Source organism: Coptis chinensis, chromosome 4 (genome assembly GCF_015680905.1).
Source record: "Coptis chinensis isolate HL-2020 chromosome 4, ASM1568090v1, whole genome shotgun sequence".
NCBI lineage: Eukaryota > Viridiplantae > Streptophyta > Magnoliopsida > Ranunculales > Ranunculaceae > Coptis > Coptis chinensis.
In genome coordinates this window covers 13101829-13124911 of record NC_141459.1, presented here as the reverse complement: position 1 = coordinate 13124911, position 23083 = coordinate 13101829, and the positions used below count along the sequence as shown (strand labels likewise).

Below are 23083 nucleotides of genomic sequence, written 5' to 3'. Positions count from 1 at the left end.
CCATGCGATATTGATACTATCGCGCGACATTACCACTGTCTCCCCAAGTTGAAAAAAGTTGAAAAAAAAAAACTCACGCGACATTCTCACTATCGCGCCAAATTGAAAAAGTAAAAAAAAAAATAACTCACGCGACATTGATAATGTCACAATGGCGCGGTGTGCTGGTCAAAGTCAAAAAGAAATTTGGGGCGACATTTGCAATGGCGGGCAACATTATTACTGTTGCGCCACATCCGCATCCAAAATCCCAAATTTACTTCCAAAATGCGGTTAGATAGGTGATGCGGCTGTGTTTGCTGCGCAAATTTGAAAAACTGCAGGTGATACTACCACCTAGAGATGCTCTTACATACTAAATTATTAACTAGGACTCAAATATCAATATTAAGTCGAAGACGGGAAGATTAAATTTCTTAAATATTTTTTATTCATCTTCACTCTCCTCTAATTTCTCTCTTCGTTCCCACCTATATGGTTGTATTTTGAGCACAGTTCAGGATTTCAAAATTAATGGAATTCTGGCTGCTAAAAACCAAAATTCCACAATATTCCGAACAAAATTCGGAATTTGGATTTTTCGACCACATCACTATATCGATTTGTTCAAAAACCAAAATATTCGAGGTAATTCCAAGATTCCGTTCGAATTCACAGGCTGTGATTTTGAGAGGTTATAAATGAGAGTTTTGGGCAGCAACTTTTCAGTCTCTTTCCCCGGGGGAACGACTAAGCAGAAGCTAAGATATAGAACTGTAGAAGGGCAAAAGCCGTGTTGGGTTTAGTATCTCTGCGTAAAATGTGAAATGAACCTTCGTCCAAGTGTCCAAGAAACTTAATTTATGAACCTTCAATGCATAATTCAACAGTTTGCACTGAGCACTCACCAGCTAAAAAGGCATAAACCCCTGGCCCTTAATTATCCCATTCCCAAATGGCCAAATCTACATACCTCGGTTTCTCAGTTAAGCAGTAGGTAATCCATAAAAACCATAAACACAAACTACCAAACAGTCCAACACAGCAACTGGATTTCTGAATTCCTCCTCGTTAACTCATTTTTTTAGTACATCCACATTATTTCCCTCTAGATTAGAGAATTATTTTAGAAGCTCAACAATGCAGAGCTTCACTCTCTATACTTCTCCCTCCACCTCGTTGATCTCCTACACCCGTCACATCTCTCTCTCCAAAAGAACCCCTTCCATCTCCCAATCTCCACCGTCAATATCCCTACAACAAAAAATCAACGGTCTCAATTGTTTCTCCTCATCTCCCACAAACCTCTTCGGTTCCACCCATAATTTCTCTCTCCTCAAGACAAAAGCACACATTTCTCCCAAACCAATCCAATCGTCATCTCAAAACACAAATCCCAAGAAGCAAGGAGCAAAAATCATCCCACTACTAATCTCAATCTCAATTGGACTAGTAATCCGTTTCATAGTCCCGAAACCCATACAAGTATCCACCCAAGCATGGCAATTACTTGCAATATTTTTATCAACCAACATAGGACTAATTCTTGGGCCACTACCAATTGGTGCATGGGCATTTCTAAGTTTAACCACAACAGTTTTTACAAAAACTTTAACATTTGAAAACGCGTTTAAAGGATTTACTAGTGATGTAATTTGGTTAATAGTACTTTCGTTTTTTTTCGCCAGAGGGTTTGTGAAAACTGGTCTTGGTGATCGAATCGCGACTTATTTTGTTAAATGGTTCGGGAAAAGTGCATTGGGTTTGTCTTATGGTTTGACTATGGGTGAGACACTTGTTGCGCCTTCTATGCCTAGTACTATTGCTAGAGCTGGTGGCATTTTTTTGCCTATTATTAAATCTACTTTGTTGCTTTCTACTGGGAGAGATGAAAATGATCCCAAGACTAGGAAGCTCGGGTCGTACTTGATTCAATCACAGTTACAGGTGTGATGTTTAACTTTTCCTTGTTTGTTATATTGTTCCGTTTGAATGTTTTGTAGCATTTTTGTAATAATGTGGATGTATGGATACCCAAGTGTTGCAATGCAAGTGTGAATGAGTGATGAAGTTAAAATTTAGTGTAAATGTTGGATAGAAGATGTACATTGTATGTAATTGAAATGTAGCAGAAGACATTTTATTTTACATTGTTCTGTAAACTTTTGCCACTACTATCACACCACACAATCATGTGAAAAGCAACTAGTGAATAGCAGCTTGTATACGATGGTTAGTTTGGTGGAATTCATGTTGTGTATGCTTATTAGTTTGGCTGTTGAAATCATAAGATGGTATAGGCAATTGTGTTGGAAAAGAGATTGCCAATAGATAATATTATACGAGTACCTCATGGATATGTCTATTCTTCTTTTTCTCAAAATGCTTGCTTAGATCTTCATTGTTTTGCCTTTATTCCTACTTGAGAGTTTAGTTTCCACTTCTTAGCTTATTACATAACTAACACATGCCTTTAGCCATTTTATACTATGCTAAAACAAACTGAAATGATCACAACTATGACAAAGAAGAAGAAGATCTGTTTATCCGATGTTTGGGAACTTCTTGGAGTTACTTTCTGGTCTTGGAAGACTATTCCGTAAAACTGACACTAGTAGGTTTATGAGTGTACATCACAGTGTTTTGTTTTTTTAACTATATTAAAATATGAGTCTATTTGTACAAATGATGCAGAAGTGTTATTTACTCGGTTTTAGGAGTATATTTCATGTTAACTTTACTTGGATCTCTGTCAAGGGGTGTAATCATTATGACTTATTTGATGCTTTTGTGTGATGTATGACAGTCTGCTGGTAACTCAAGTGCTCTTTTCCTAACTGCTGCAGCTAATAACTTGTTGTGCCTCAAGCTAGCTGAGGAACTTGGGGTCAAAATTGCAAGTCCATGGGTTACTTGGTTCAAGGCTGCAAGTTTACCTGCATTTGTGTCTCTTTTAGCTACTCCATATATCCTATATAAGATTTTTCCACCTGAAACTGAAGAAACTCTAAATGCCCCTGCTGTAGCAGCTTTGAAACTAGAGCAGATGGGTCCTGTGACAAAGAATGAATGGGTGATGGTGGGTACAATGCTTCTTGCAGTTTCATTGTGGATCTTTGGGTGAGTTTTCAGCTCCCTATTTTATGATTCTGTTGCTTGTCGACACAAAATCTTTATAACCATGCATGATTGACAATTGGATTAATGAAGTATTTGACTATTTAAGCAATACAAGCGAGAGCAAAAATAAGGTAGGAAGTGTCAGACGTGCAAACATGTATATTTGGACCCTGTTATATGCATGAACTTAGTGTACACTCCCTAGAAAATGGAGTGTCCTGGTTATATAGATTTTGTGCTCCGGAACTTAAATGGTTATTTAACTTTGGCTAGGAAGTAGCCTGAGGGAATATATGAATCAGAAGCCATTGTATTTAAATACACGAGAATATGTATGGTCACAAGATAACAAAGGATCCAAAGAATTTAGATAGAGTGAACAAATATTTCCTTCTTTCAACTTTCCTGCTCTAATCTGTATGTAGGCCATTTATGTTACCGATCTTGGTGTCTTTGCAGAGAGGCTATTGGTGTAGCAAGTGTTGTTGCTGCAATGCTCGGTCTTTCTATACTTCTTTTATCAGGGGTGGTGGACTGGGATGATTGTTTAGCGGACAAATCTGCATGGGATACCTTAACGTGGTTTGCTGTGCTGGTAGGCATGGCAAGCCAGCTGACAAACCTTGGTATTGTGACTTGGATGTCTAATTGTGTTGCCAAGTTTCTTCAGTCTTTCTCATTGAGTCGGCTGGCTTCTTTTGGTGTCCTTCATGCAGCTTATTTCCTCATACACTACATTTTTGCTAGTCAGGCTGCTCATATAGGAGCCCTGTACTCATCATTTCTTGCCATGCAAATGGCTTCCGGAGTGCCTGGTGTGTTGGCAGCGTTGACACTGGCGTTCAATACTAGTCTTTTTGGTGGACTAACACATTATAGCAGTGCCCAGGCTGCTGCATATTATGCAGGTACTTTCCTTTCCCCTGTTTTGTTTTCCTTTTTTCATATGTATGTTCAGCTCTTTACAAAATAATTGCGCTCTCCTTTCAGTCTGAATAAACAGAGATGTCAAACAGTCATTCTGTAATTGTATTTCCTCGTTCGTATTCTTTTGTTTTTGTTCCAGTTTCTTACAAGCAACAGTGAAAGGCCGCATTTTCTGAGCTTAGTTCTAGGATGTTTTTTCCCTTGGAATTTAAAGGTTATACCTGATCACACAATGTCCAATATTGAGTTCGAACACCAGTAAATTGTTGTATGCGAATAAAGAAAACAATAAAGAGACAAGGACAGCAGTAACAGGGAACAACCAAGGCGCGGATTAGGTTGCCCTTAAGGAAAGAGTTTGCCCCTTCCAGTGGTGCAGAAAGGCAACAGTGATGTCTTCCTCACAGGATACAATGGTTTAGCAGGCTGTCTTGCACTCGAACAGGCTGCTCTCTAGAATGGTAGTATAACTCTCTCTGGCTGTACAATAAGAAGAGAAGAATAAGAGGCTAGGGTTTCACGATTTCTGTTTTTGTTTCTCTGGATGTGTAAGTACCCTCTGTGGACGCACAGTCCTGATTATATAAAGGTAAGGTCCGTCACAGCTAGTCGGTTTCCAAAACATATAAGGAAGAGAAACCTACTAGGAATAGAAGTCCGAAACTTGCTGCTGAAGCAAAACAAGTTTAGGCAATTGGCCAAGCCACTACCCACTAGCTAGACACACACAGTAAGCCCAAGCCCAAGCCCAAGCCCGAACCCGACATGACGCGATTCGGCTCGGTGCGTGCGCGTGGCTTTGGCTGAGTCCTCTCTCCTAACACAAAAGCCTTTGTACCCTTAGGGCACGCCCTTATGGTAGAGGAAGTTCTCATATACTTGTTTAGCTAGTGGTGGATAACCAATGTGGGACTATCTTCTATGCATTAAAGTGGAGAGAACACTCTTTGTTCATCTCTTCCACTTTGCACACACACACTTAGTACTTTGAAATACAAGAGATTCCAACACAAATTGCGGTTCCAATGAGTAACTAGAAGCAGCTGCAATTGTAATTTTTTGTTCCTGCTGTCTTGTAGATTCCTCTTCATTGATTTGATAAAATCCCCTAGGGGTGCCTTAAAAAAGTTATTAGAAGCAGCTGAAAGACAGATTTTTCTGCTGACACATGTTTGAACTTTAAGCAAGTGGTGTAGTTGCGTAATGAAATTGAATGTGTAAGGCTGTGAGTTAATTAGGAACTCTAAAGCGAAAAGTGTTTGAGTATCAGCTTAGCAACTCAAATTTGCAACTCTAGTTTACTTCTTTCCATACTTGATATTTTAACTCCAAGAAACTGATAACTTCTCCCTTTTTCCTATTAGCTGGTTATGTAGATGTTCCCAATTGCTTCAGACTGGGTTTTATAATGGCCATAATCAATGCTGTGATCTGGGGAGGAGTTGGTACACTCTGGTGGAAGTTTTTGGGGCTTTTTTGAGTTCTAGTAATCCGTAAGTATTTTCCATTCCTACCATTATAAGCCTTGTTAATGATTGAGCACTATATCTATTGGTTAAAATTTCCAAAGTTTTTCTTAGACTTTAATTTAGTTGCACTATTCTGATGTTGCATGGCATGATCTTAACGATTTAACAAACTTTAAACCACAATTACTAGGCTTAGCAACTAGTTTCATGAGTATAAAACAAGTTTTGACATTGATTAATGTGAAAACTCGGAATGGCCATATTGCAGCACGTCATGGCCTATAATCATGAATAAAGTTTATGGTCCAGTTATTGAATGATTTCAAGATGCTATTCGTATGAGGTATGATTTTGTTTTTATTTGTATGTATCATGAAGGATTTCCAGACGCAGGAACAGATATTGGTAATTGCTTGTGTAAGGAGTTGTGCTCTCAATTTAAAAGATAAATAGTAACATTTTTAGCGAATCGTGTGATGCTGGCCTGCTGCTTTCCAAGATTTAATCTTGTCTATAGAAGTTACTATACTTGGATGAACAAATATATTGGGGTGTGGGTCCATAGAAAACATTGTGATCCATGTGATGAGACAACAGTTTAGTGGAGTTTCACTGTAGTTATGTTAGATAAAGTAGGTGATGGATACACTGTTTTTGAAGGGGTATAAGTATATTGATAGAAGACCAACAACAATATGCCATTAAACCTAGATTTATTTAGTGGAGATATTTTGGTATTACAACCTCATTTCTTTTTGTTTCCCACAATGATATCATTTAGGTATAACCTAAATTTAGTATGCAATCTTTTTCATTATACCAAGCTGGGACCCAAGATAGAGGAACTGAAAGAATTGACTAAATGGTTTATTTAGTCTGCAACACAATATTTTCTGTATGCGTCTGTGGGATTGTATGTATGAATTAATTTGTGTGAAGTCCTACAATCAATACAATGTATGTTTTTTTCCTTTTCTTTTCCTAATATTTGAACATTAATATTGTGCCTCGTTAAAATTACTAGTTGATGAAAAAACAGGCGCTTATCAGTTTTGTCTTTCATCAAATCTGTTTGTTCAATTTCATCAAATGTTTATGTAGAAAGAACTTTTCCGTTGTGTTCCACTGTTCCAAAATCACTTTGTCTGCTTCAGGTATGAGCACGTGATATGTGACATTGCACAATGCAAAATTAGGAAATACTGAGAGATGAATTCAGAAGTTGCAAGCTGTTCAAGTCTCTTGTTTTTCTTCCTCCTTGAAGCTCGGAGTTCCCAGTTTCGTGCATTAAGACTCAAAGTACACAGCACTCAAAGTGCACAATACAGTAGAGAAGATGCTCTTTGATTTTCCTGTAACAAAACATAAAGGTAATGTATGCTTAATCTGAGTTATGCAACATAGTATATTCGTAAATGCTTCTGCTAACACATTATTATAATGAATTTAAAGTTTAAAATTACAATTATACTAAATTAGATGCACTTTTGTGAGCTTCTCCATTCAATCCTTCATTAACTTATCTACTTAGTTTATATGATTGGACTTCCAACAAAAAAGTGTATAAAATTAGGTATAGCAAGGACATGCAAAGATTCTGCTTTTCCAAGCTTTTTTATGTAGGCCTTGGACAACTTCCAAAACATATAAACAAAAAGTAAAGGAAAAAGAAGATTATGAGAAAAGAAGAGAGTAACTAACTAACATAGAAGTGCCTTATATACAGAGATACACCTTCCTCAGTTCTCCATTTCCCCTAGGTTAGGAAATTTTCTTTAATTGCGGGGATTTCTTAACTGTGATGGAATGATTGCTGTTTTTTTGTTTTTGGGTTAACTAGTATTACCCCTCTCAAATACACTGGAAAAAAAAACACGTCAACCCAATTTGACTTTTTTTTTTTTTAATGTGGCAGGAGGTGGTGGTGTTAATACCATAGTTCAAGATTTTCAGAATTTTCCGATAAATCCAAAAACCAGAATTCCGGCTGCCCTTATTCCGCTATATTCTGAGTACATTCTGAAATTTCATATTTTTCGACCTTTGAACTGGAATTCCGAATTTGTTAAAAATTGAAATATTTTCCGGAATTCCGAGAATCACAAACTATTGTGTTAGTAATTTGTTAGAAAAATTAAGGATTCACAACCCCCAAATTTCTTACCGAAACTCCACTCCCACACCCACAGTTCAATTACTGGCTGATATCCCTGTACCTTCCTTTTCTTCCTAGAATAAAATTTCGACTCTTGGGAAAAGAAATGAGAAAGAAATTATCTTATGTAGCCCGTAGTAGTTAAATGTGAACCCATAACAAGCAGCTCAATGCATGTCAATCTTAACAAAGTGTGAATCAACTTTAGCATTCCATTCAAGTCAAAAACTTAATGCCTACTGATAGTGATGCTGTGGCCTTGGAGATGATATGGACAAGTTCAATAGGTTGAAGTAATGCTCATAGCTTTCACTGCTTGTCAGATAGCTATCGACCTATCATTGTTGTTCCGAGTACCGATGACTTCCTTGTTCCTTCGTAGTTCTATCAGCCTATGGCTATATCACCCTCTTCTCAAAGAAAATAACAGCACATAACGTGGGGATATGAGCTTTTAACACTGATGTGGCGAAGCGTAGAAATTTAGCCACACTGAGATAAGTTCAATAGAGGTTTTAACCTCATTGAGTAGGAGAGTCTACCTGAGCTTTGAATTAAAACTACATAGATTCCTTGCGAAATTAAACTATAAAAATAAAACCATTATAATGTTGATAATTGTTACAAAATCAATTAAAAGCTAGGCAGAAGATGTTTGTATGGAACATATGAATGAATACAAATTAAAATTTTATATAAGTACTGCAGAAAACTGATGGTAGATGGAGTCATGGAGTGTTCTTATGAACAGTTGACCTCCAGGCTCCATCCCTTCATCATAGAAATGATCTTGTGATTTTCTCATACATTATTTTAATTCATGGAATTTGATAGCTGTATATTATTCCCCTAAAATACAAAAAACATGTATTTCTATAACACACCTGTATGGTTAGATTTGAGTTCTGTATTTTGATAACAAAAGGGGTTGAATCGATGTAGCTTTCTTAAACCCTTGGGTACAGAACACGTTTCCCCTATCTATCAGAGAACTGTTTATGATAGATAGTAGTAATGGCAGATTTCTCATGGCCACAAACCCTCATATCAATTTTAATATGTCAAAAACTTTAAAACCATATGGGTCCGGATCAAACAAATGAAAGCTCAATGTTGGGGGCGTGGGTCCAGTGTATGGGCTATGAATAATAGTTCAACAGAGACAGTAAAGCTGTCTCGTTCTTGCCTATCAGTATGTAGATAACTTTTTTTTTCTTCGCAATTTTAAAGCTTAAAGGTGAGTGGTGCATGCAGAGTTCCAAATAGTTGGGTGGTGCTCGCAATCACTACTCATCAATCCCTTCAATGCATTGCTATCTAACAACTTCCATGTTTGTGTTGCCACTGCTATCATTTAGATTGATAAACTAACTTGGATTTTGAGTTATGTTTTATGTGAAGCCTAGTGAAAAGTTACTGTACAGAGAATAACTTATACAGTTCTCATAGAAAAAAAACAGAAAAAAATTTATACAGTACTTCATCAATGATCCATACATAAAAATAAACCTATTAAAAAGCTGTAAATACTAGTTATAAAAGATTCTGTATGGTAGTAAAAGTTTTATGACACCATGAGTTGTAATTTTACTTTTATTGAGCTAATTGTCAAGTCAGAATGCAAACATGATAAAAACCTTGAGGTCTACAGATATGGAATTTCACCTACAACCACAAGCCGCAACTATACGCAAGACTAGCTAGACTGATTATTCCTGGAATGAAATGGTCTCCGAAAAAAGACCCGCAGAAAGAGCACTGTAAGACACCCTATGATGAGCTCAAGTGAATGAGACATAAAAACCTGCTGTTAGATTTTCTGAGGAACCCGGTCAGCAAAGATGACTCGCATGTACTCATATTAAAGTAGGAAACAAATGGAAGAAAAAGTTAACGAGCTCATGACTTTTGGACCCTGCTTCCTCCAAAAGCTTACCACTGTGACTGTGACTCTGTGTGCGAGAGAGGGGAGAGATTCTAAAAACTTTGTATTCTGTGTTCATGTACTTTTCGTTTAGCTGCCTTTGACTACCCAAACAGGATGATATTTCGGTTCAGATATCTCCCAAAACATACTTAAGACTCAACATCGGCACCAGAGAAGTGGTTTATTGATTTGAATCAAGGTTTGCAGAGAACTGGTGTTGAAAATGTGAGAAAACAAGCAATGTAATCCGTAGGGCCTTTTGAAAAAGAATCAATTGATTTATGTTGTAGGCTTGTTTCAGAAATATGTAATGCGTAGGCATCATGAGAAGATGTTTGAGGGGCTCTTTTCTGCCTGTTAAGCACGCACCGAATACACATCAGAATCTACCGAAACCCAGAGCTAGCTTCAAAGTATGAACTCTGGCATCTTTTGGGAAGACCAAGTATTACAGTTGGATGTGGTCTGAACTCGGGGGGTTCTTTAGGCGAGTCAAAGTATACTCGGCCAAACTGTGGACTGATCCCGTGTCTAAATTCTAATCTTGTGAAAACTTTAGATGAACGAATTAAACAGCCCATTATCTCTACTGTTGACGAGCTGGTCTTGTTGTCAATAAACTAAATGGCGAATTTCTGCACCCTCTTGCGAGTTGTGACAGTTACAGGATGAGGGATCCGCTGATGCCAGCTCAATCTTTGGTTGGCTCAGCTTCCAAATGTCAACAAAGCCTAGCAATTCAGTTAACTATTATATTACCTTATAAAGTATTCAGTGAAAGTAATACAGTAATTCTACTATTGTAGGCGGATTGACTACCTAAACTGATCATTACTCACTAGGGATTTATTCTGAGATACGCGTCTATTTCCATGCAAATCAACGCCATCCAATTAAAAAGGCGGAACACCGAGTTAGAATATACGTGACTTAATCTGTGTGCATTAGAGGCAGTGTGGTTTTGATTCGAGCTGACTGGAGAGCATATTCTAATCAGCTAAATGGTGGGATTGTGGAGCCATCAACTTCAAAGGTAGTATATCTGCGAAAATGTTAATACACCAATTAAGATACATCATTTTCCCGCTGTTTCCATCTTTTAAATACCTGCTTTGAGAAGACCACTCCTTTAGTTAGATTTGGTAACAAGGTCACTTTCTAAATTTTTCGTACAACTAGCTAAATCACGTATACTCATTTTAAGTCATTACTATTTTCTTCTTCCAATTTTCTCTCTTATCTTCATGGAATCATGATCCCATGAACTTACAGGGACACTAGGGTCTAAAGCAATAAACTAAATTTTTATAAGATTTCCAGAAAATATTGAAAAAGCAAAATAAACTATTAACTCTAAACAGTCTAAAGTGGAAATTTGCTTAAGCTGGAATTGGTTTACCCAAAACCCGACAATAGCCAATACATTTCGGGCCGGGTTGGCGGGTTTCAGCCTTTCAGGTAAAACTGTTAGCTCTCATTAAAATTGTTGGCCCAAAAGTGAACATCTGAGTATTGGACCAGCCCACCTGATTAGTGTAAAATGGAGACAGGAGGTAAGTTAACTCCACAACATTCAGGTTCACAGGAATGAAAATCCAAACAAATATCTTTTTCAAAGCGGTGGAAAAAGAATTAGTAGGCGGTCGAGCCCTTGCTATAAAATGGTCCCATCTCGATTTCATTTGAGTCGAATTTGGAACTCATTTCATTTGAATTTAGTAAGTAACCAGAGTCACTTGTATAACTCAAGGTGTGTTTATTTAAAGTGAGAATAGCCAGCTTGTTGTGAACTGGTTTACTACTTCTTTTCTTTTTTGTATACTTTCTTTCTTTCTTTCCTTCTTCTGTTCTCATTCAGTGTTTTGTGATTTATAGATGTAACAATATATACTTAGAAACTTACTTGAGGTGTTCCAAATTCTTCTTCTGTAAAACTTATCAAGTAATGATTAACTAGAAAGATATATTTTGATACTTGGTGTGGCTTGTTCATTACATTTTAAGTTGGTTTATATTTTGTTTCTCTTGTATTTTTATGATGGGTTTAGAGGGAGAGGAAGTTGTGATGAATGAAAAAGATGAAGCAACTAGGATTCATTTTTGGTTGTTCAGTAGTAGCTCAGTTTCTTCAATACAATTTCGTCCATTTTGGGCTTGTGCTCAGCTTGAAACTTCAACTTCTTCAATAGTCTTTTTATGATTAAAAACAACTGACCTTACTCACTCTTCTCTTTAGCTTAAAAAGCTGAAAAGTGAACTTAAGCAGAAAAAAACATAAAAATTCTCTCTCCCTCCCTCTCTCCTCGTCTAACTCGAAACTGTTAATACCATCTTCTGTTTTTCAGTCATGAAGAGGTTGGGTAGCTCAGATTCATTGGGTGGTGTGATTTCCATGTGTCCATCAACAGGTATAATTCTCTCTTCAAATATATATATTTTTTAATGAGATCTCAGATTTATGATTTGTGTGTAGGTGTAGGTTTCAGACATGCCCATACCCATTTGCTGCTGTCATGAGTTCATGACTATACCTTTTTCGTTGGTGTGCTTTTCTTGTTTATAATGAAATCCTTTTTGAATCTGATGATATATATGATTATGCTATGAGTTTGTTTCATCATTTTACTCTTTTCAGAGCTGTATTCTTGAATCTAGTTATTTATTTTATTCCACTTTTAAGTTCATTTGTAGATTTCAGTGATAACCCTTTTTTTTTTTATTTGCCTTAGTATACCTCTTTGGTAACTGTACTTTTAAGTTCATTATGATGAGTTTTCCTTCTTAAATCTACTCATTTATGAGTACATTAATAGAATTCAGTGATCCCATTTTTTTAAATGTTCATTAGTAATACCTCTTTGGTGGGGGTACTTTAATTCATTATAATGAATTTGCTTCTTGAATCTACTTACTCGTAGACTTCTTTAGTGTTCCATTATGAGTTTTTGCATATAGATTTCGGAATATACCCTTTGGTAGGTAACCTTTTACCGGTTTATACTGAATTTGTTTTTTAATAGTTGAATCGCTATCAGTCTATTTGATGTACTCTTTTTTACACTTGATATGTTCAGATGAGAAAACTTTGGGAGGCAAGAACAGCAATCTTGTCTACAATAGAGGATTTCAATCCATGTTAGATGGACTAGATGAAGAAGATTGTTTAGAAGAATCTGGTCATGTCTCTGAGAAGAAAAGGAGATTAAGTGTGGATCAAGTGAAAGCCTTGGAGAAAAATTTTGAGGTTGAGAACAAACTTGAACCAGAAAGAAAAGTAAAGCTAGCCCAAGAACTAGGCTTGCAGCCCAGACAAGTTGCTGTTTGGTTTCAGAATCGTCGAGCTAGATGGAAGACAAAGCAACTTGAGAGAGACTATGGCATTCTCAAAGCTAGTTATGACAGTCTGAAGCAAAATTTTGAGGCTCTTCAACATGACAAAGAGGCTTTAGCTGCCGAGGTAGCTAGATCAAGAGATAATATACAAACTAATACTAGTTTTAGTTATGTTCCTGGTGAATTTGGATTTGTATTCTAAATGTGAGACTTGTTTATTGTTTTCTTTTACAGCTGAAAGAGTTGAAGTCAAAGCAAAGGGAAGTAAACACAGATAGTAATCTCTCAATTAAGGAAGAGGTCTTGATTACAGAATCTGAGAACAAAATTTCTGATCAAAACAAGTCATCTGCTGCTATGCTAGTAGAAGCTGAGAACATGGATCGAAATCAAGATTTTTACAAAACCAACAATGTGGTTGAGACTACTCTCTATGGAGACTTTAAAGATGGATCATCAGATAGTGATTCGAGCGCAATTTTCAATGAAGAGAACAACGGGGTTCTACAGCAACAACTTCTGCTGTCTCCAACAACGTCGTCCCTGAGATTTAGTTGTTCGTCGCCTTCTTCGATCAGTTGCTTCCAATTTGCAGACTCAAAAACAATTTCCGCAAGCACCCAGAAACCGTATCAGCACCATCAATTCATTAAGATGGAAGAGCACAATTTCTTTGGCACGGAAGAGCCCTGCAACTTCTTTTCTGAAGAACAAGCTCCAACCCTTCAGTGGTACTGCCCTGACCAGTGGAATTAATAAATGCCCACATCTTAAAACTTAATAATCAAGATGAAATTGTTGAAAGCTCTGGTGTCGTGGGGAAGTGAAAAAAGCGGTAGCTCTCTGAATTTTGTACAAGTCAAATGGTAATTTGCTTTTAATCGTAATGTACAAAGTAGTTCCATAAAAGGTGGTAAAGTGGTATGAACTATAAAGAGGTAAAGGCAGAAGAGATTGTTGAACTTTTTGCCTTTGTCTACCACTCAGTACGAAAGAAATTGGCGGGAGAGGGAGAACTTGTGGGTTGCTCGTAATTGTAAAAAGAATTTGAAAACCTGTTAAAAAGGTGAGATGAAATCTCACTTATTTCACTTTCAATCGAAATGGAATTTTCTGGAATTTTAGGGTGCCGAAACTTATCTAATGACATTGTGACTTGTAGGCTTGAAATGACCATAGTGGTACATTAATTTTTGACTTGGGGGGTTGTTCATATTTTGTTTTTTTCCGTTTCAGCCATTATGCACAGCTTAAGCGTTCAGCGGCAAAATTGGACTTCAGAGTTCCGCGACAAAGTTCTCTTGAATGCTAAATTGAAATGTTGAAAGAAATGAGTACCACTCTCGCCTTTTGTTTAATTGTTCATCTTCTGGTATGCGAACCCATGATCGAGGAAGAACCCATCCAACCTCCCTACCTTGTTCAAAAGAGGTGATTTTGAGAGGACCTGGTATAACTCAGGAAGAAAGAGAACGAAATTTGGGTTTTTGAAATGAAAAGTCTAATTGGAATATCAGATTTGATGTTATAATAGGACATCTTTCTTTGATGCTACTCATCATACTATAGTACTATATCCACTATTAAATATATGGATTTTTATTATTTAATTAAAAAATGTGTTTTATTTTCTATATATATATAAATTCTTAAATAAGAAAAATAAAATTATAAATGGCAATTATTATTGCTTCTAAAATTAAATAATATACTTACAGAAGTTTATGATACACTATTTATCACAAGCAATTTATTTTTGTAGTCTTTTGAAAATGAAATTTCTGAAGTGTTGGTTAGTATTTAAATTATTGCATAAAATCACTTGTAAATTTTCATAGGGTAAAATGGTCCAAATTACTAATACTGTATTTAGCATTTAGGGACGAGGAAAAACAAACAAACAAACAAACTTGTAGAGTTCGACATTCAAAAAGTGGTAAGAGTGGAATTTAAGCTAGGGATTAAATAGGCTCAAGCTTGGCTCATTTATTAAATAACGGAGCTCGAGTTGCTCGGCTCAAATTCCACGCTTAAAAGGTAGGCACATTCAACATTTAGCATTCAATATTTAGAGATTTAGAAAAACAAACTACCCCTTGACCTTCTAAAATTGTGTCTTAGTTTTGTGTTAACCCCCCATTTTGAAAATTATTAAAGTGTGCGCCCCTATTGCCAATTTTGCCCTTATAATATATTTAAGTATCAAATTTGCGCTTACCAATTTTATCAAGTTTAATAAAATGAATAATATAAATACTAAGACAAAAGAATATGTTTCTTCCTTATTTTGGTTTTGTTCCCACTAACACAAGTTTTGTTGTTGAATCATCTATTTTTGCTTATCGCCCCTTCATTGATTAATAGTTGTTTCGCAAAAAAACCACAAGAGCAAATCATTGGGCTTCTATCTATGCCGGCAAAGATGGTCATAAAATGCATTGAAACTATCAAGATGGGGTGGCTCTTTAGTCAATTCCTCTCTCATTATTCTTACTACTTAGTATTCATTATTTTTTTTCATTTTGATTAAATTGGAAAATTTTCGTAATCTTAAATTCGATGCTTAAATTTGGGGGGGTATAGAAGGGCAATATTGGTATTATACAAAATATCAACAAAAAATTGTCAAAGGAGTGCAAATGATTTAAAAAACGGGGTGTTCATGCCAAAACTAAGACACTTTCGGTTGGTGAAGTAAAAAAGGTTGTACATCATAATATTTGTTGCTTGTTTGGTTATGACCAGTGTTTGTGAGTCCGAACGAAACCTTGGAATTCCACCAAATATTTCAGTTTTAAAAAAATAAAATTCTGAATATAGAGTTGAAATATTGATTATTCTAAAATCAATCGAAATTCTAAAAATGATAGGGGTTGAAATTTGATGAATTTCGGTTTTTGGATTTGTCGGAATTCCCAAAATTCTAAAATCCCGAACTATGGTTATAACATGTCCAGATGGTTGTTACATGTGAGCTCAACCCCAATTTGTTCGCAATGTCAAACGGCTTGTCAGAATTTTGACAAATATTTTGGTAAAAAGAAAAAACAAACTAGAAAACAAAAAAACTGATTTGAAATGTTAACATATATGGTTAGAATCTAAAGATTTTGAAATTTGTTGTGAATTTATCAGAATCCGACATTTGGAGGTATCGAATATCAAACAACTTCGGAATCCCGAACCATTGAACTATAGTTATAAATGGTACATTTAAGTATTTAACTAATAAAAAGTTTGATTTTTTAGACACCCCCTCCCCAAAACCCTTCACTCTAATCTTCTTTAGACATGTCCCCCCACTTTAACACATTGATGCCGGTCAACAAGGTTTGACTATTAGTCTAGGTTTTTTTATTTTCTTCTGAGAAAAAAAAAAAAAAAAAACCTATGATAGAATACTGAATATGCCCTCTAAAAAAATCAATTTTTAACTGTTAGTCTAAGTTTTTTTATTTTCTTCCAAAAAAAAAACCCCCCCATAAACATAAACAATTAAACATAAACTTGTTTTAAATCTTTATTTTCTTTGTTAAAGTCATACCTTGTTGTTGTTCTAAAAAATGTTAGAGTGGGGGGGGGTATGTCTAATTCCAAATTATAAATTGTGTGTGTGTGTGTGGGTGGGTGGGGTGGGGTGTATCTAATTCCCAATTTTAATGTCTAAAAAACCCTAAAAAGTTTCATTAAGTTTTAGGAATTCTTTCATATATCTGATCATTCTCTTAAAAGTAGTTACTTAAGTTAATTTTAAAATAAAGATGCGTAAGTAAAAAACTTCACTTACAAAATGAATTTTAAACCTTTTTTTGTAGATATGATATCTTCAATATTAAGATCATCTCTTCTAAAATTTCAAATTGATTTGGAAACCCTAACATTGACAAAAACAATTACAAAAATTCAATATTTCTAGACCGTTAGATTTCTTTTTAAAGATTACAACAATTTTTATTTATGTTAGAGGTTTTCCAAATGAGCTGAAATTTTGGAAGATAATCATTATGGTGAGTGCTTCATAACCACAAAAAATTAGGGTTAATTCATTTTTGAGTGAAGTTTTTTACATACATCTTTTATTTTAAATTAACTTAAGTAAAACTTTTTAAATATATATATATATATATATATATATATATATATATATATATATATATATATATATATATATATATATATATATATATATATATGGTAAGCCTATTTTAAATGAGAGATCTCTTTCTTTGATGTTGGCGGGATTGGAGCCCTAGATATCTGGTATCATCACCCAAATGTTTTAGCGATTTTGTTAGTTGGCACCTGCAATATATATTTTTTTGTTTTCCTTTCTAGAGGCTTGAAATTTTGCACTAGTGCGGCATTGTGATATTCAACACTAGTGGTAATGAACATTACTTTGAGTGAAACTCTTGAATCACTCAAAAAACTATAATTTGAAATGTGAACTTTAGTACATTGCAAAGTTTGTGATTTCAAACATAATTTCAAAATTCCTTTGAATATCCAGCTTTTTGAATAATCAGTGGTATCGAAATAACAATATGGAATCGAAAAATATAAATTTCAAACTTTAGTTGAAATATATGTCAAAATTCTGGCTGTTGAGTCCCAAACTATAGTGCAAAGTACAATGTGCCTAACCTTTTATTTGTAAACATTTCGTCTGCAATACTCGTTATTAGGACGCAAGAGTTAACATATTGATTGACACTAGTATGTGAAAGGTACTACACACCGGTTCTTGTAAGGTTTTGCATAAAATAGTACTTTGTCCAATTTCGTTTTAGATCCATGTCGATGAGCTGCTACATCAACAATAGCAGTGACAAAGAATTTGAAAAATCAGAACTATTTGACATTTTTCGTTTTTGTCAATTTGACAATATTTGGCAAATACAATGTAGAGAATAAATAGGAAAGAAGGAGAAAAGCTTCGGTCCTCAGCGCTTAGGACCGAAGTGTGTCCAAAGCGGCTGAGAACCACACATTTGGTATCCACATCCGCATTTTCACACAAAAAGTCTTCAAAAAAAAAAAAAAAAAAACAAAAAATACCAAATGTGTGGTCCTCAACCGCTTTGGACACACTTCGGTCCTAAGCGCTGAGGACCGAAGTCTTTTCTAGAAAGAAGTTGCCTACAATGGTGTCGGGAGGTAATACTTTAGAATGAAATAGGACGGAGGTGCATACAATTATGCAATATATATTACTAAATAACTAGAAAGTAGGCCCGTACATACCCTCATATTTGAAAACTTGCTCAATAATTATAACTATACATATATAAATTTTCTGGCAAATTGTTATTCCCACAAATTGTTTTAATTGAGTTAAAAAATCCATTTTAATTTCTTAACAAATTGTTTTAATTAAATTTTAAAAACACATTTTTTTAATTGGGAAGTTTGTAATATTTCACTTAATTGGGAGAAATGTGATTCACATTTTAATAGGAGAAGGATTCCCGTTTTAATTAGATATACTAAATTTTTTATTTTCAATAAAAGAGAAATTCTTGTTTTAATAGGAGAAAGATTTCCGTTTTAATTAGAAGTGCTAGAATTGTTTTTTCTAATAGAGGAGGAATTCCCGTTTTAATGAAAGATGATGATGTGAAATTTTAATAGAGCTCAAAAAATACTATTTGTAGAAGTTTTAATATTATATTTGTGGAAGCTTTAATATTAATATATAGATATAGATATAGATATAATGAAATAAAAATGAGGTGATTAGAATTATACTATTACTAAATAATGAAAATAAGAAGGTTGCTTAGAATTATACAGAAAATATATTACTAAATAATGAAAAATACAATTTTCACCTGCTAGGCTCTTATTGATGAGTGGGCATTTTCAGACTCTCCATGAAATTTGGAGATTAACCCACAAGGATTATGGAGAGTTTGAACTTTGAACTATCGCTAACTTTGAATCAATTGAGAATCGAGAGACAATAAACCGCCAATTGTGGACCCAAACCTAGTCTTGATAGAAGCTCAAATCAGTAGGCTCCATTACCATTTTGTAGTGCCCCATGCTAGTTTTCCTTTCAAGGTGCTTTCTAGTTTCTATTACCATTTTTGAATGCACTGTTATTGCGTTTGGTTGTTGCACACACGAGAAGAATTCTTGGCATTTGATATTTAACAAGTTTTGTCGTGTGAAAGTCTTTGGGGCTGAGTACTTTGTTGGCTTTAGGAACAACACGTGACCATCTAGCTAGGATTAGGAAAAATAATTATCGTATTCCCATGAGAAATTTCTTCTATGGCGGACTATTCCAAAAGTGGGAAAATATAATTCTTCTCCTAAATATTTTTTCAATCTACTTTAATTTAATCAAAAGCCAAAACAATTGTTAGAATCCTCAAATAAAAGCGAGTGTTTTCCAGCATATACAACAGGGACAGAAATAAGATTCAATGTCTGGGGGTGTAAAAGTATATGTAACCCAATAATTGAACTACGGGAGTGTGGTAGTGGAGTTTCTGTAAAAAATTTAACAAATTACTAACACATTATGTGATTTTTATAAATCTTTGCCTATCCGTGCGACCGTTCCCACACGCACCCCTAGATCATCTATGTATACGACAAAATGACCAATTGTTTGATCTTGCCACAAATGGTGCTCAAATCTCAATTATGCACCCCTAGATCATCTATGTATACGACCAAATGACCAATTGTTTGATCTTGCCACAAATGGTGCTCAAATGGCCAAATGGCCAATTGTTTCATCTTGCCACAAATGGTGCTCAAATCTCAATTATGCAATGGACAAATCGCTAATCTATAACCACAGCTGGAGTGCTGGACATTGAATTTTCGGCAATATTTGTTAGTATAAGTATTTTACATTAGAGCATTTCTAGGTGGTGGTAGAATACTCTTTAAATTTGAAGAAATTTTTTGAAGAAGTTGATCACAAATTTCGACCAATTCTAAGTGGTCGCAAATTCGATTACCAAAAAACAATCCACGCTGACCGGTTGGTCAAATATATTGATTAGACCAAAACAAGTAAAAAAAAGTTGGCAATCAGATCAGATTGGGACCGATCCAAATTGCCAAAGTTACAAAACAAAAGGTAATCGGATTTGAGACCACCTAGAAATGGAATTCCGAAAATTTTCAAACTTTTCTTTCAAATATTAAGAAAAAAACATGTTATAATATATAATTCCAAAACAACCGACCGCCCTAAACACTTAAAGCCCTTCGGATATTAGAAGAGGGTGGCGACGTCTAATTCGAAAATTTGAAACAGATAATTCTCTTTTCAAATAGAAAAAAAAAAAAAAAAATTACTACACGCTTTTAAAACTCATTTATATTACAAAAATGTAATTGTATTGGTCAAACCGCATCCAAATTGCCAAAGTTACAAACAAAAATGCAAATAAAAATTATATTTTTGCGACGGATTTGAGACCAAACCTAGATTAATTTAACAGGAATACAAATTTTCAAACTTTTCTTTCAAATATTAAGAAAAAAACATGTTATAATACCGCTGGAGATGCTTTTAGGAAGCACTATTGGTAAAACCATAGTTCGGAATTTTAGAATTCCAACAAATTCAAAATCCGAAATTTATTAAATTTCGACTCTTATCACATTCAGAATTTTAAAATTTCAAATATTTCGACTTTTTATTCGGAATTCTATTTTTTTGAAAAACTAAAATTCCAAATGGAATTTCAAAATTTCGTTCGGAATCACGACCTATGGGTAAAATACTGTATAAACTTATTAAATTCAGCAAACATGCATAGTAGAGAAACATCAACAGAACAGAGATTCTCCATCTATCATTTCTTGCCAATTGCCATCTTGAATTACACAAACTTTGTAAAACAGTATAGAGTACTCAGCAGTATAAAGACGGAACAAGTCTTCATTGATGAGTTAAAGATTCTCTTTCAACTTTTTAACCCAATGTGGGCACACTCTAAATTCACGAGCCCCATGATTGAATAGCAAATTACGTGTGTTTTGTATCGAGAAGTCGCAGCTTTTTGGCTTCTCACAGTACCACATCGTTAACTTTCTTGCTTAAAGTTACCACCACCAACTTCGCACTACATGAAAAACATCTTTTTCTTCTCTCCTCTCACTCTTCTTTTTTTTTCCCTTCTTTTCGTGTACGGCTTGTTTGGCTATAAGCTAAAAACCTCATTTAATAGACGCAGAAAATCACATGGTGGCACTCTTTTGAGGACTTTTTCTCTTGTTTGTTTGTTTGTTCTTTGTACAAGTTCAAGTCACCACCTGAATTGCGAGTTTTCGGAGCAGTGGGTCCCAATAACTTTTTTGTGGGTCCTTCTTGGCAGTGAAAGTATTCTATTCTCCATCTACCACATGTGCATCTACTTGATAGGTCACCATCTATAAAGAGTTGTTAGGAAATTGATGGTTCTGATTGTCAGAGTGTGGGTCCTAGTCTACCTGATTCTGCCACGTAAATTGTTAATGGTACCAAAACTAGTAGCTACTTAACTTAGGTTAAGTGTGTCAGTAGTAGAGCTTGCCCAAGGGAGAGATTCCACTGACCTTTTTTCAATTTACTTTGTTAAACTAATGAGAGTGATAAGAAGGGCGCCCGCTGTGTCCAATCTTACGTGTCGTATGGTGGGACATGTTTTTTTTTTACTTTTTCTTGGTATGTGATGTGGGGTCCGTAATGCATCACTATCATCATGATAGCTGAATTGATGGGATTGGAGGTTTTGTGGATATTCAAATGACAGAAATTGGAAGCCCTTTTTGCCATTTTTTCTCATTGTGGTTTCCATTGGAGCTTTTTTAATCCCTAATCTGAAAATCTTATCGCATTATGTTAAGTTTAATGAATAACTAAAAAAGCATATACTTAGGGTAGAACTGTTTTTTAGAGATAGCAAAGTAGCAAACCAATAAGGTGGTATGTTCCATTTTATCCAACAACTCATTCATTAATGGTTTTTTTCTTCTTGTTTTTTTTTGCCTAAAAGAATTGACTTGAAACAATATTTTCACAACATAGTACATGGTTTTCGTTCAGAGATACCAAACTCATAATTACGTAAATAATCGTTAATCTGAGATAAAAACTATAGGTCTATAGCATTGGCCATTGGGTCTCAAGGTAAGAATTGCTGGATCCGAGTTGAACTAGTCGACGTATAGAGAACTATATTACTTGTTAGGTTGCGTATTAGATCTAATTATTATTTCCTGAGGCGAGAAGATATGAATATTTCATACAGAGAAATTCTTTCAAAAATATAAGTAGATATTAGAGTATTATCAATGCAATTGCTAAATTTATAGTGACACGTCAACTCTTTAAGAAATGAAAAAGTGTAAAATTCATGTTATGTTTCAACTTCTATTTCTGTTAATTTTCATTTCTATACCATACGTCTATACATATGACGAGTAAACTATACATAGAACTTTTATATTTCTCTTTAGAGCATATTTATAGAGAAACAAATAAATTAGCAGATACATTGTCCGAGTGTTAGATGTTTTGATATTGTACCTAGCTCATTTGTTGAAGATGTGAGGAAAATTGCATATGAAGATGCAATAGGAAAAGAGTATGTATGAATGTAATTAACAAACTATAATTTTATTTAATAAGAAGGGGTAGGGGATCTCGTTAACAAAAAAAAAAAAAAAAAACTAGCAGTTCATAAAGTAGTGGCGTCCCAATGTTATTTTTTTTTTTTAAATGATTTTTTACATATATATATATATATATATATATATATATATATATATATATATATATAAAGAGGGCATCTAGGATGTATGGGTGCGCTGGCTTAAGAGTCATTGATGGTAGTATTTTTTGGTGCAATACACCCTCATTCCTGCCTAATGAGTGGCTCTTAAGCCAGCGCACCATACACCCTGCGCACACTAGCTTTTCGGATATATAAAACTACATTTATTTATTTTTCTTATTTTCATAAAAGAGACAGCTAAATTTGTCAATAATTCTCACAACAATGGTTTTGATTTTAACAATTGCTGAGATGGAAACGTAGTTATATAAACGTGTTAGAATCCCAAATTGTCGAATAAATTGCAGTAGAAATGGTTTATAATATCGCATTAATGATGCTCTTAGCCATTCTATTACTTTAATTAGAAACAAAGAATTTCATATTG

General features: G+C 34.8%; 2 protein-coding genes across 6 annotated transcripts; both read left to right on the top strand.

The window, feature by feature from the left end:
• The first annotated feature begins 725 nt into the window (after positions 1–725).
• LOC147501985 (dicarboxylate transporter 2.1, chloroplastic-like) lies at positions 726–9828 on the top strand. Of its 4 annotated transcripts, none has more exons than XR_015221542.1 (6): positions 726–1926; positions 2786–3099; positions 3559–4007; positions 5391–5519; positions 6650–6865; positions 7411–9828. XR_015221542.1 is itself a non-coding variant. In XM_086606964.1 (6 exons), the coding sequence occupies exons 1-5, from the start codon at positions 1120–1122 to the stop codon at positions 5504–5506; spliced, it is 1596 nt and encodes a 531-aa protein (XP_086463090.1). In that variant the 5' UTR covers positions 726–1119; the 3' UTR covers positions 5507–5519; positions 6650–6996. The 4 variants fall into 4 exon arrangements, 2 of the variants coding, with proteins under 2 accessions (XP_086463090.1, XP_086463089.1); XM_086606964.1 differs by lacking the exon at positions 7411–9828 and having other exon boundaries at positions 3559–3725; positions 3816–4007; positions 6650–6996; XR_015221543.1 differs by lacking the exons at positions 6650–6865; positions 7411–9828 and adding an exon at positions 4166–4615 and having other exon boundaries at positions 5391–5522.
• Positions 9829–11277: 1449 nt separating this feature from the next.
• On the top strand, positions 11278–14464 carry HB6 (homeobox protein 6). Of its 2 annotated transcripts, XR_015221544.1 has the most exons (4): positions 11278–11985; positions 12652–13034; positions 13145–13976; positions 14147–14464. XR_015221544.1 is itself a non-coding variant. In XM_086606965.1 (3 exons), exons 1-3 carry the CDS (start codon positions 11925–11927, stop codon positions 13664–13666), a joined length of 966 nt encoding a protein of 321 aa, XP_086463091.1. In that variant the 5' UTR covers positions 11278–11924; the 3' UTR covers positions 13667–14029. The 2 variants fall into 2 exon arrangements, 1 of the variants encoding a protein (XP_086463091.1); XM_086606965.1 differs by lacking the exon at positions 14147–14464 and having other exon boundaries at positions 13145–14029.
• Positions 14465–23083: the final 8619 nt, after the last annotated feature.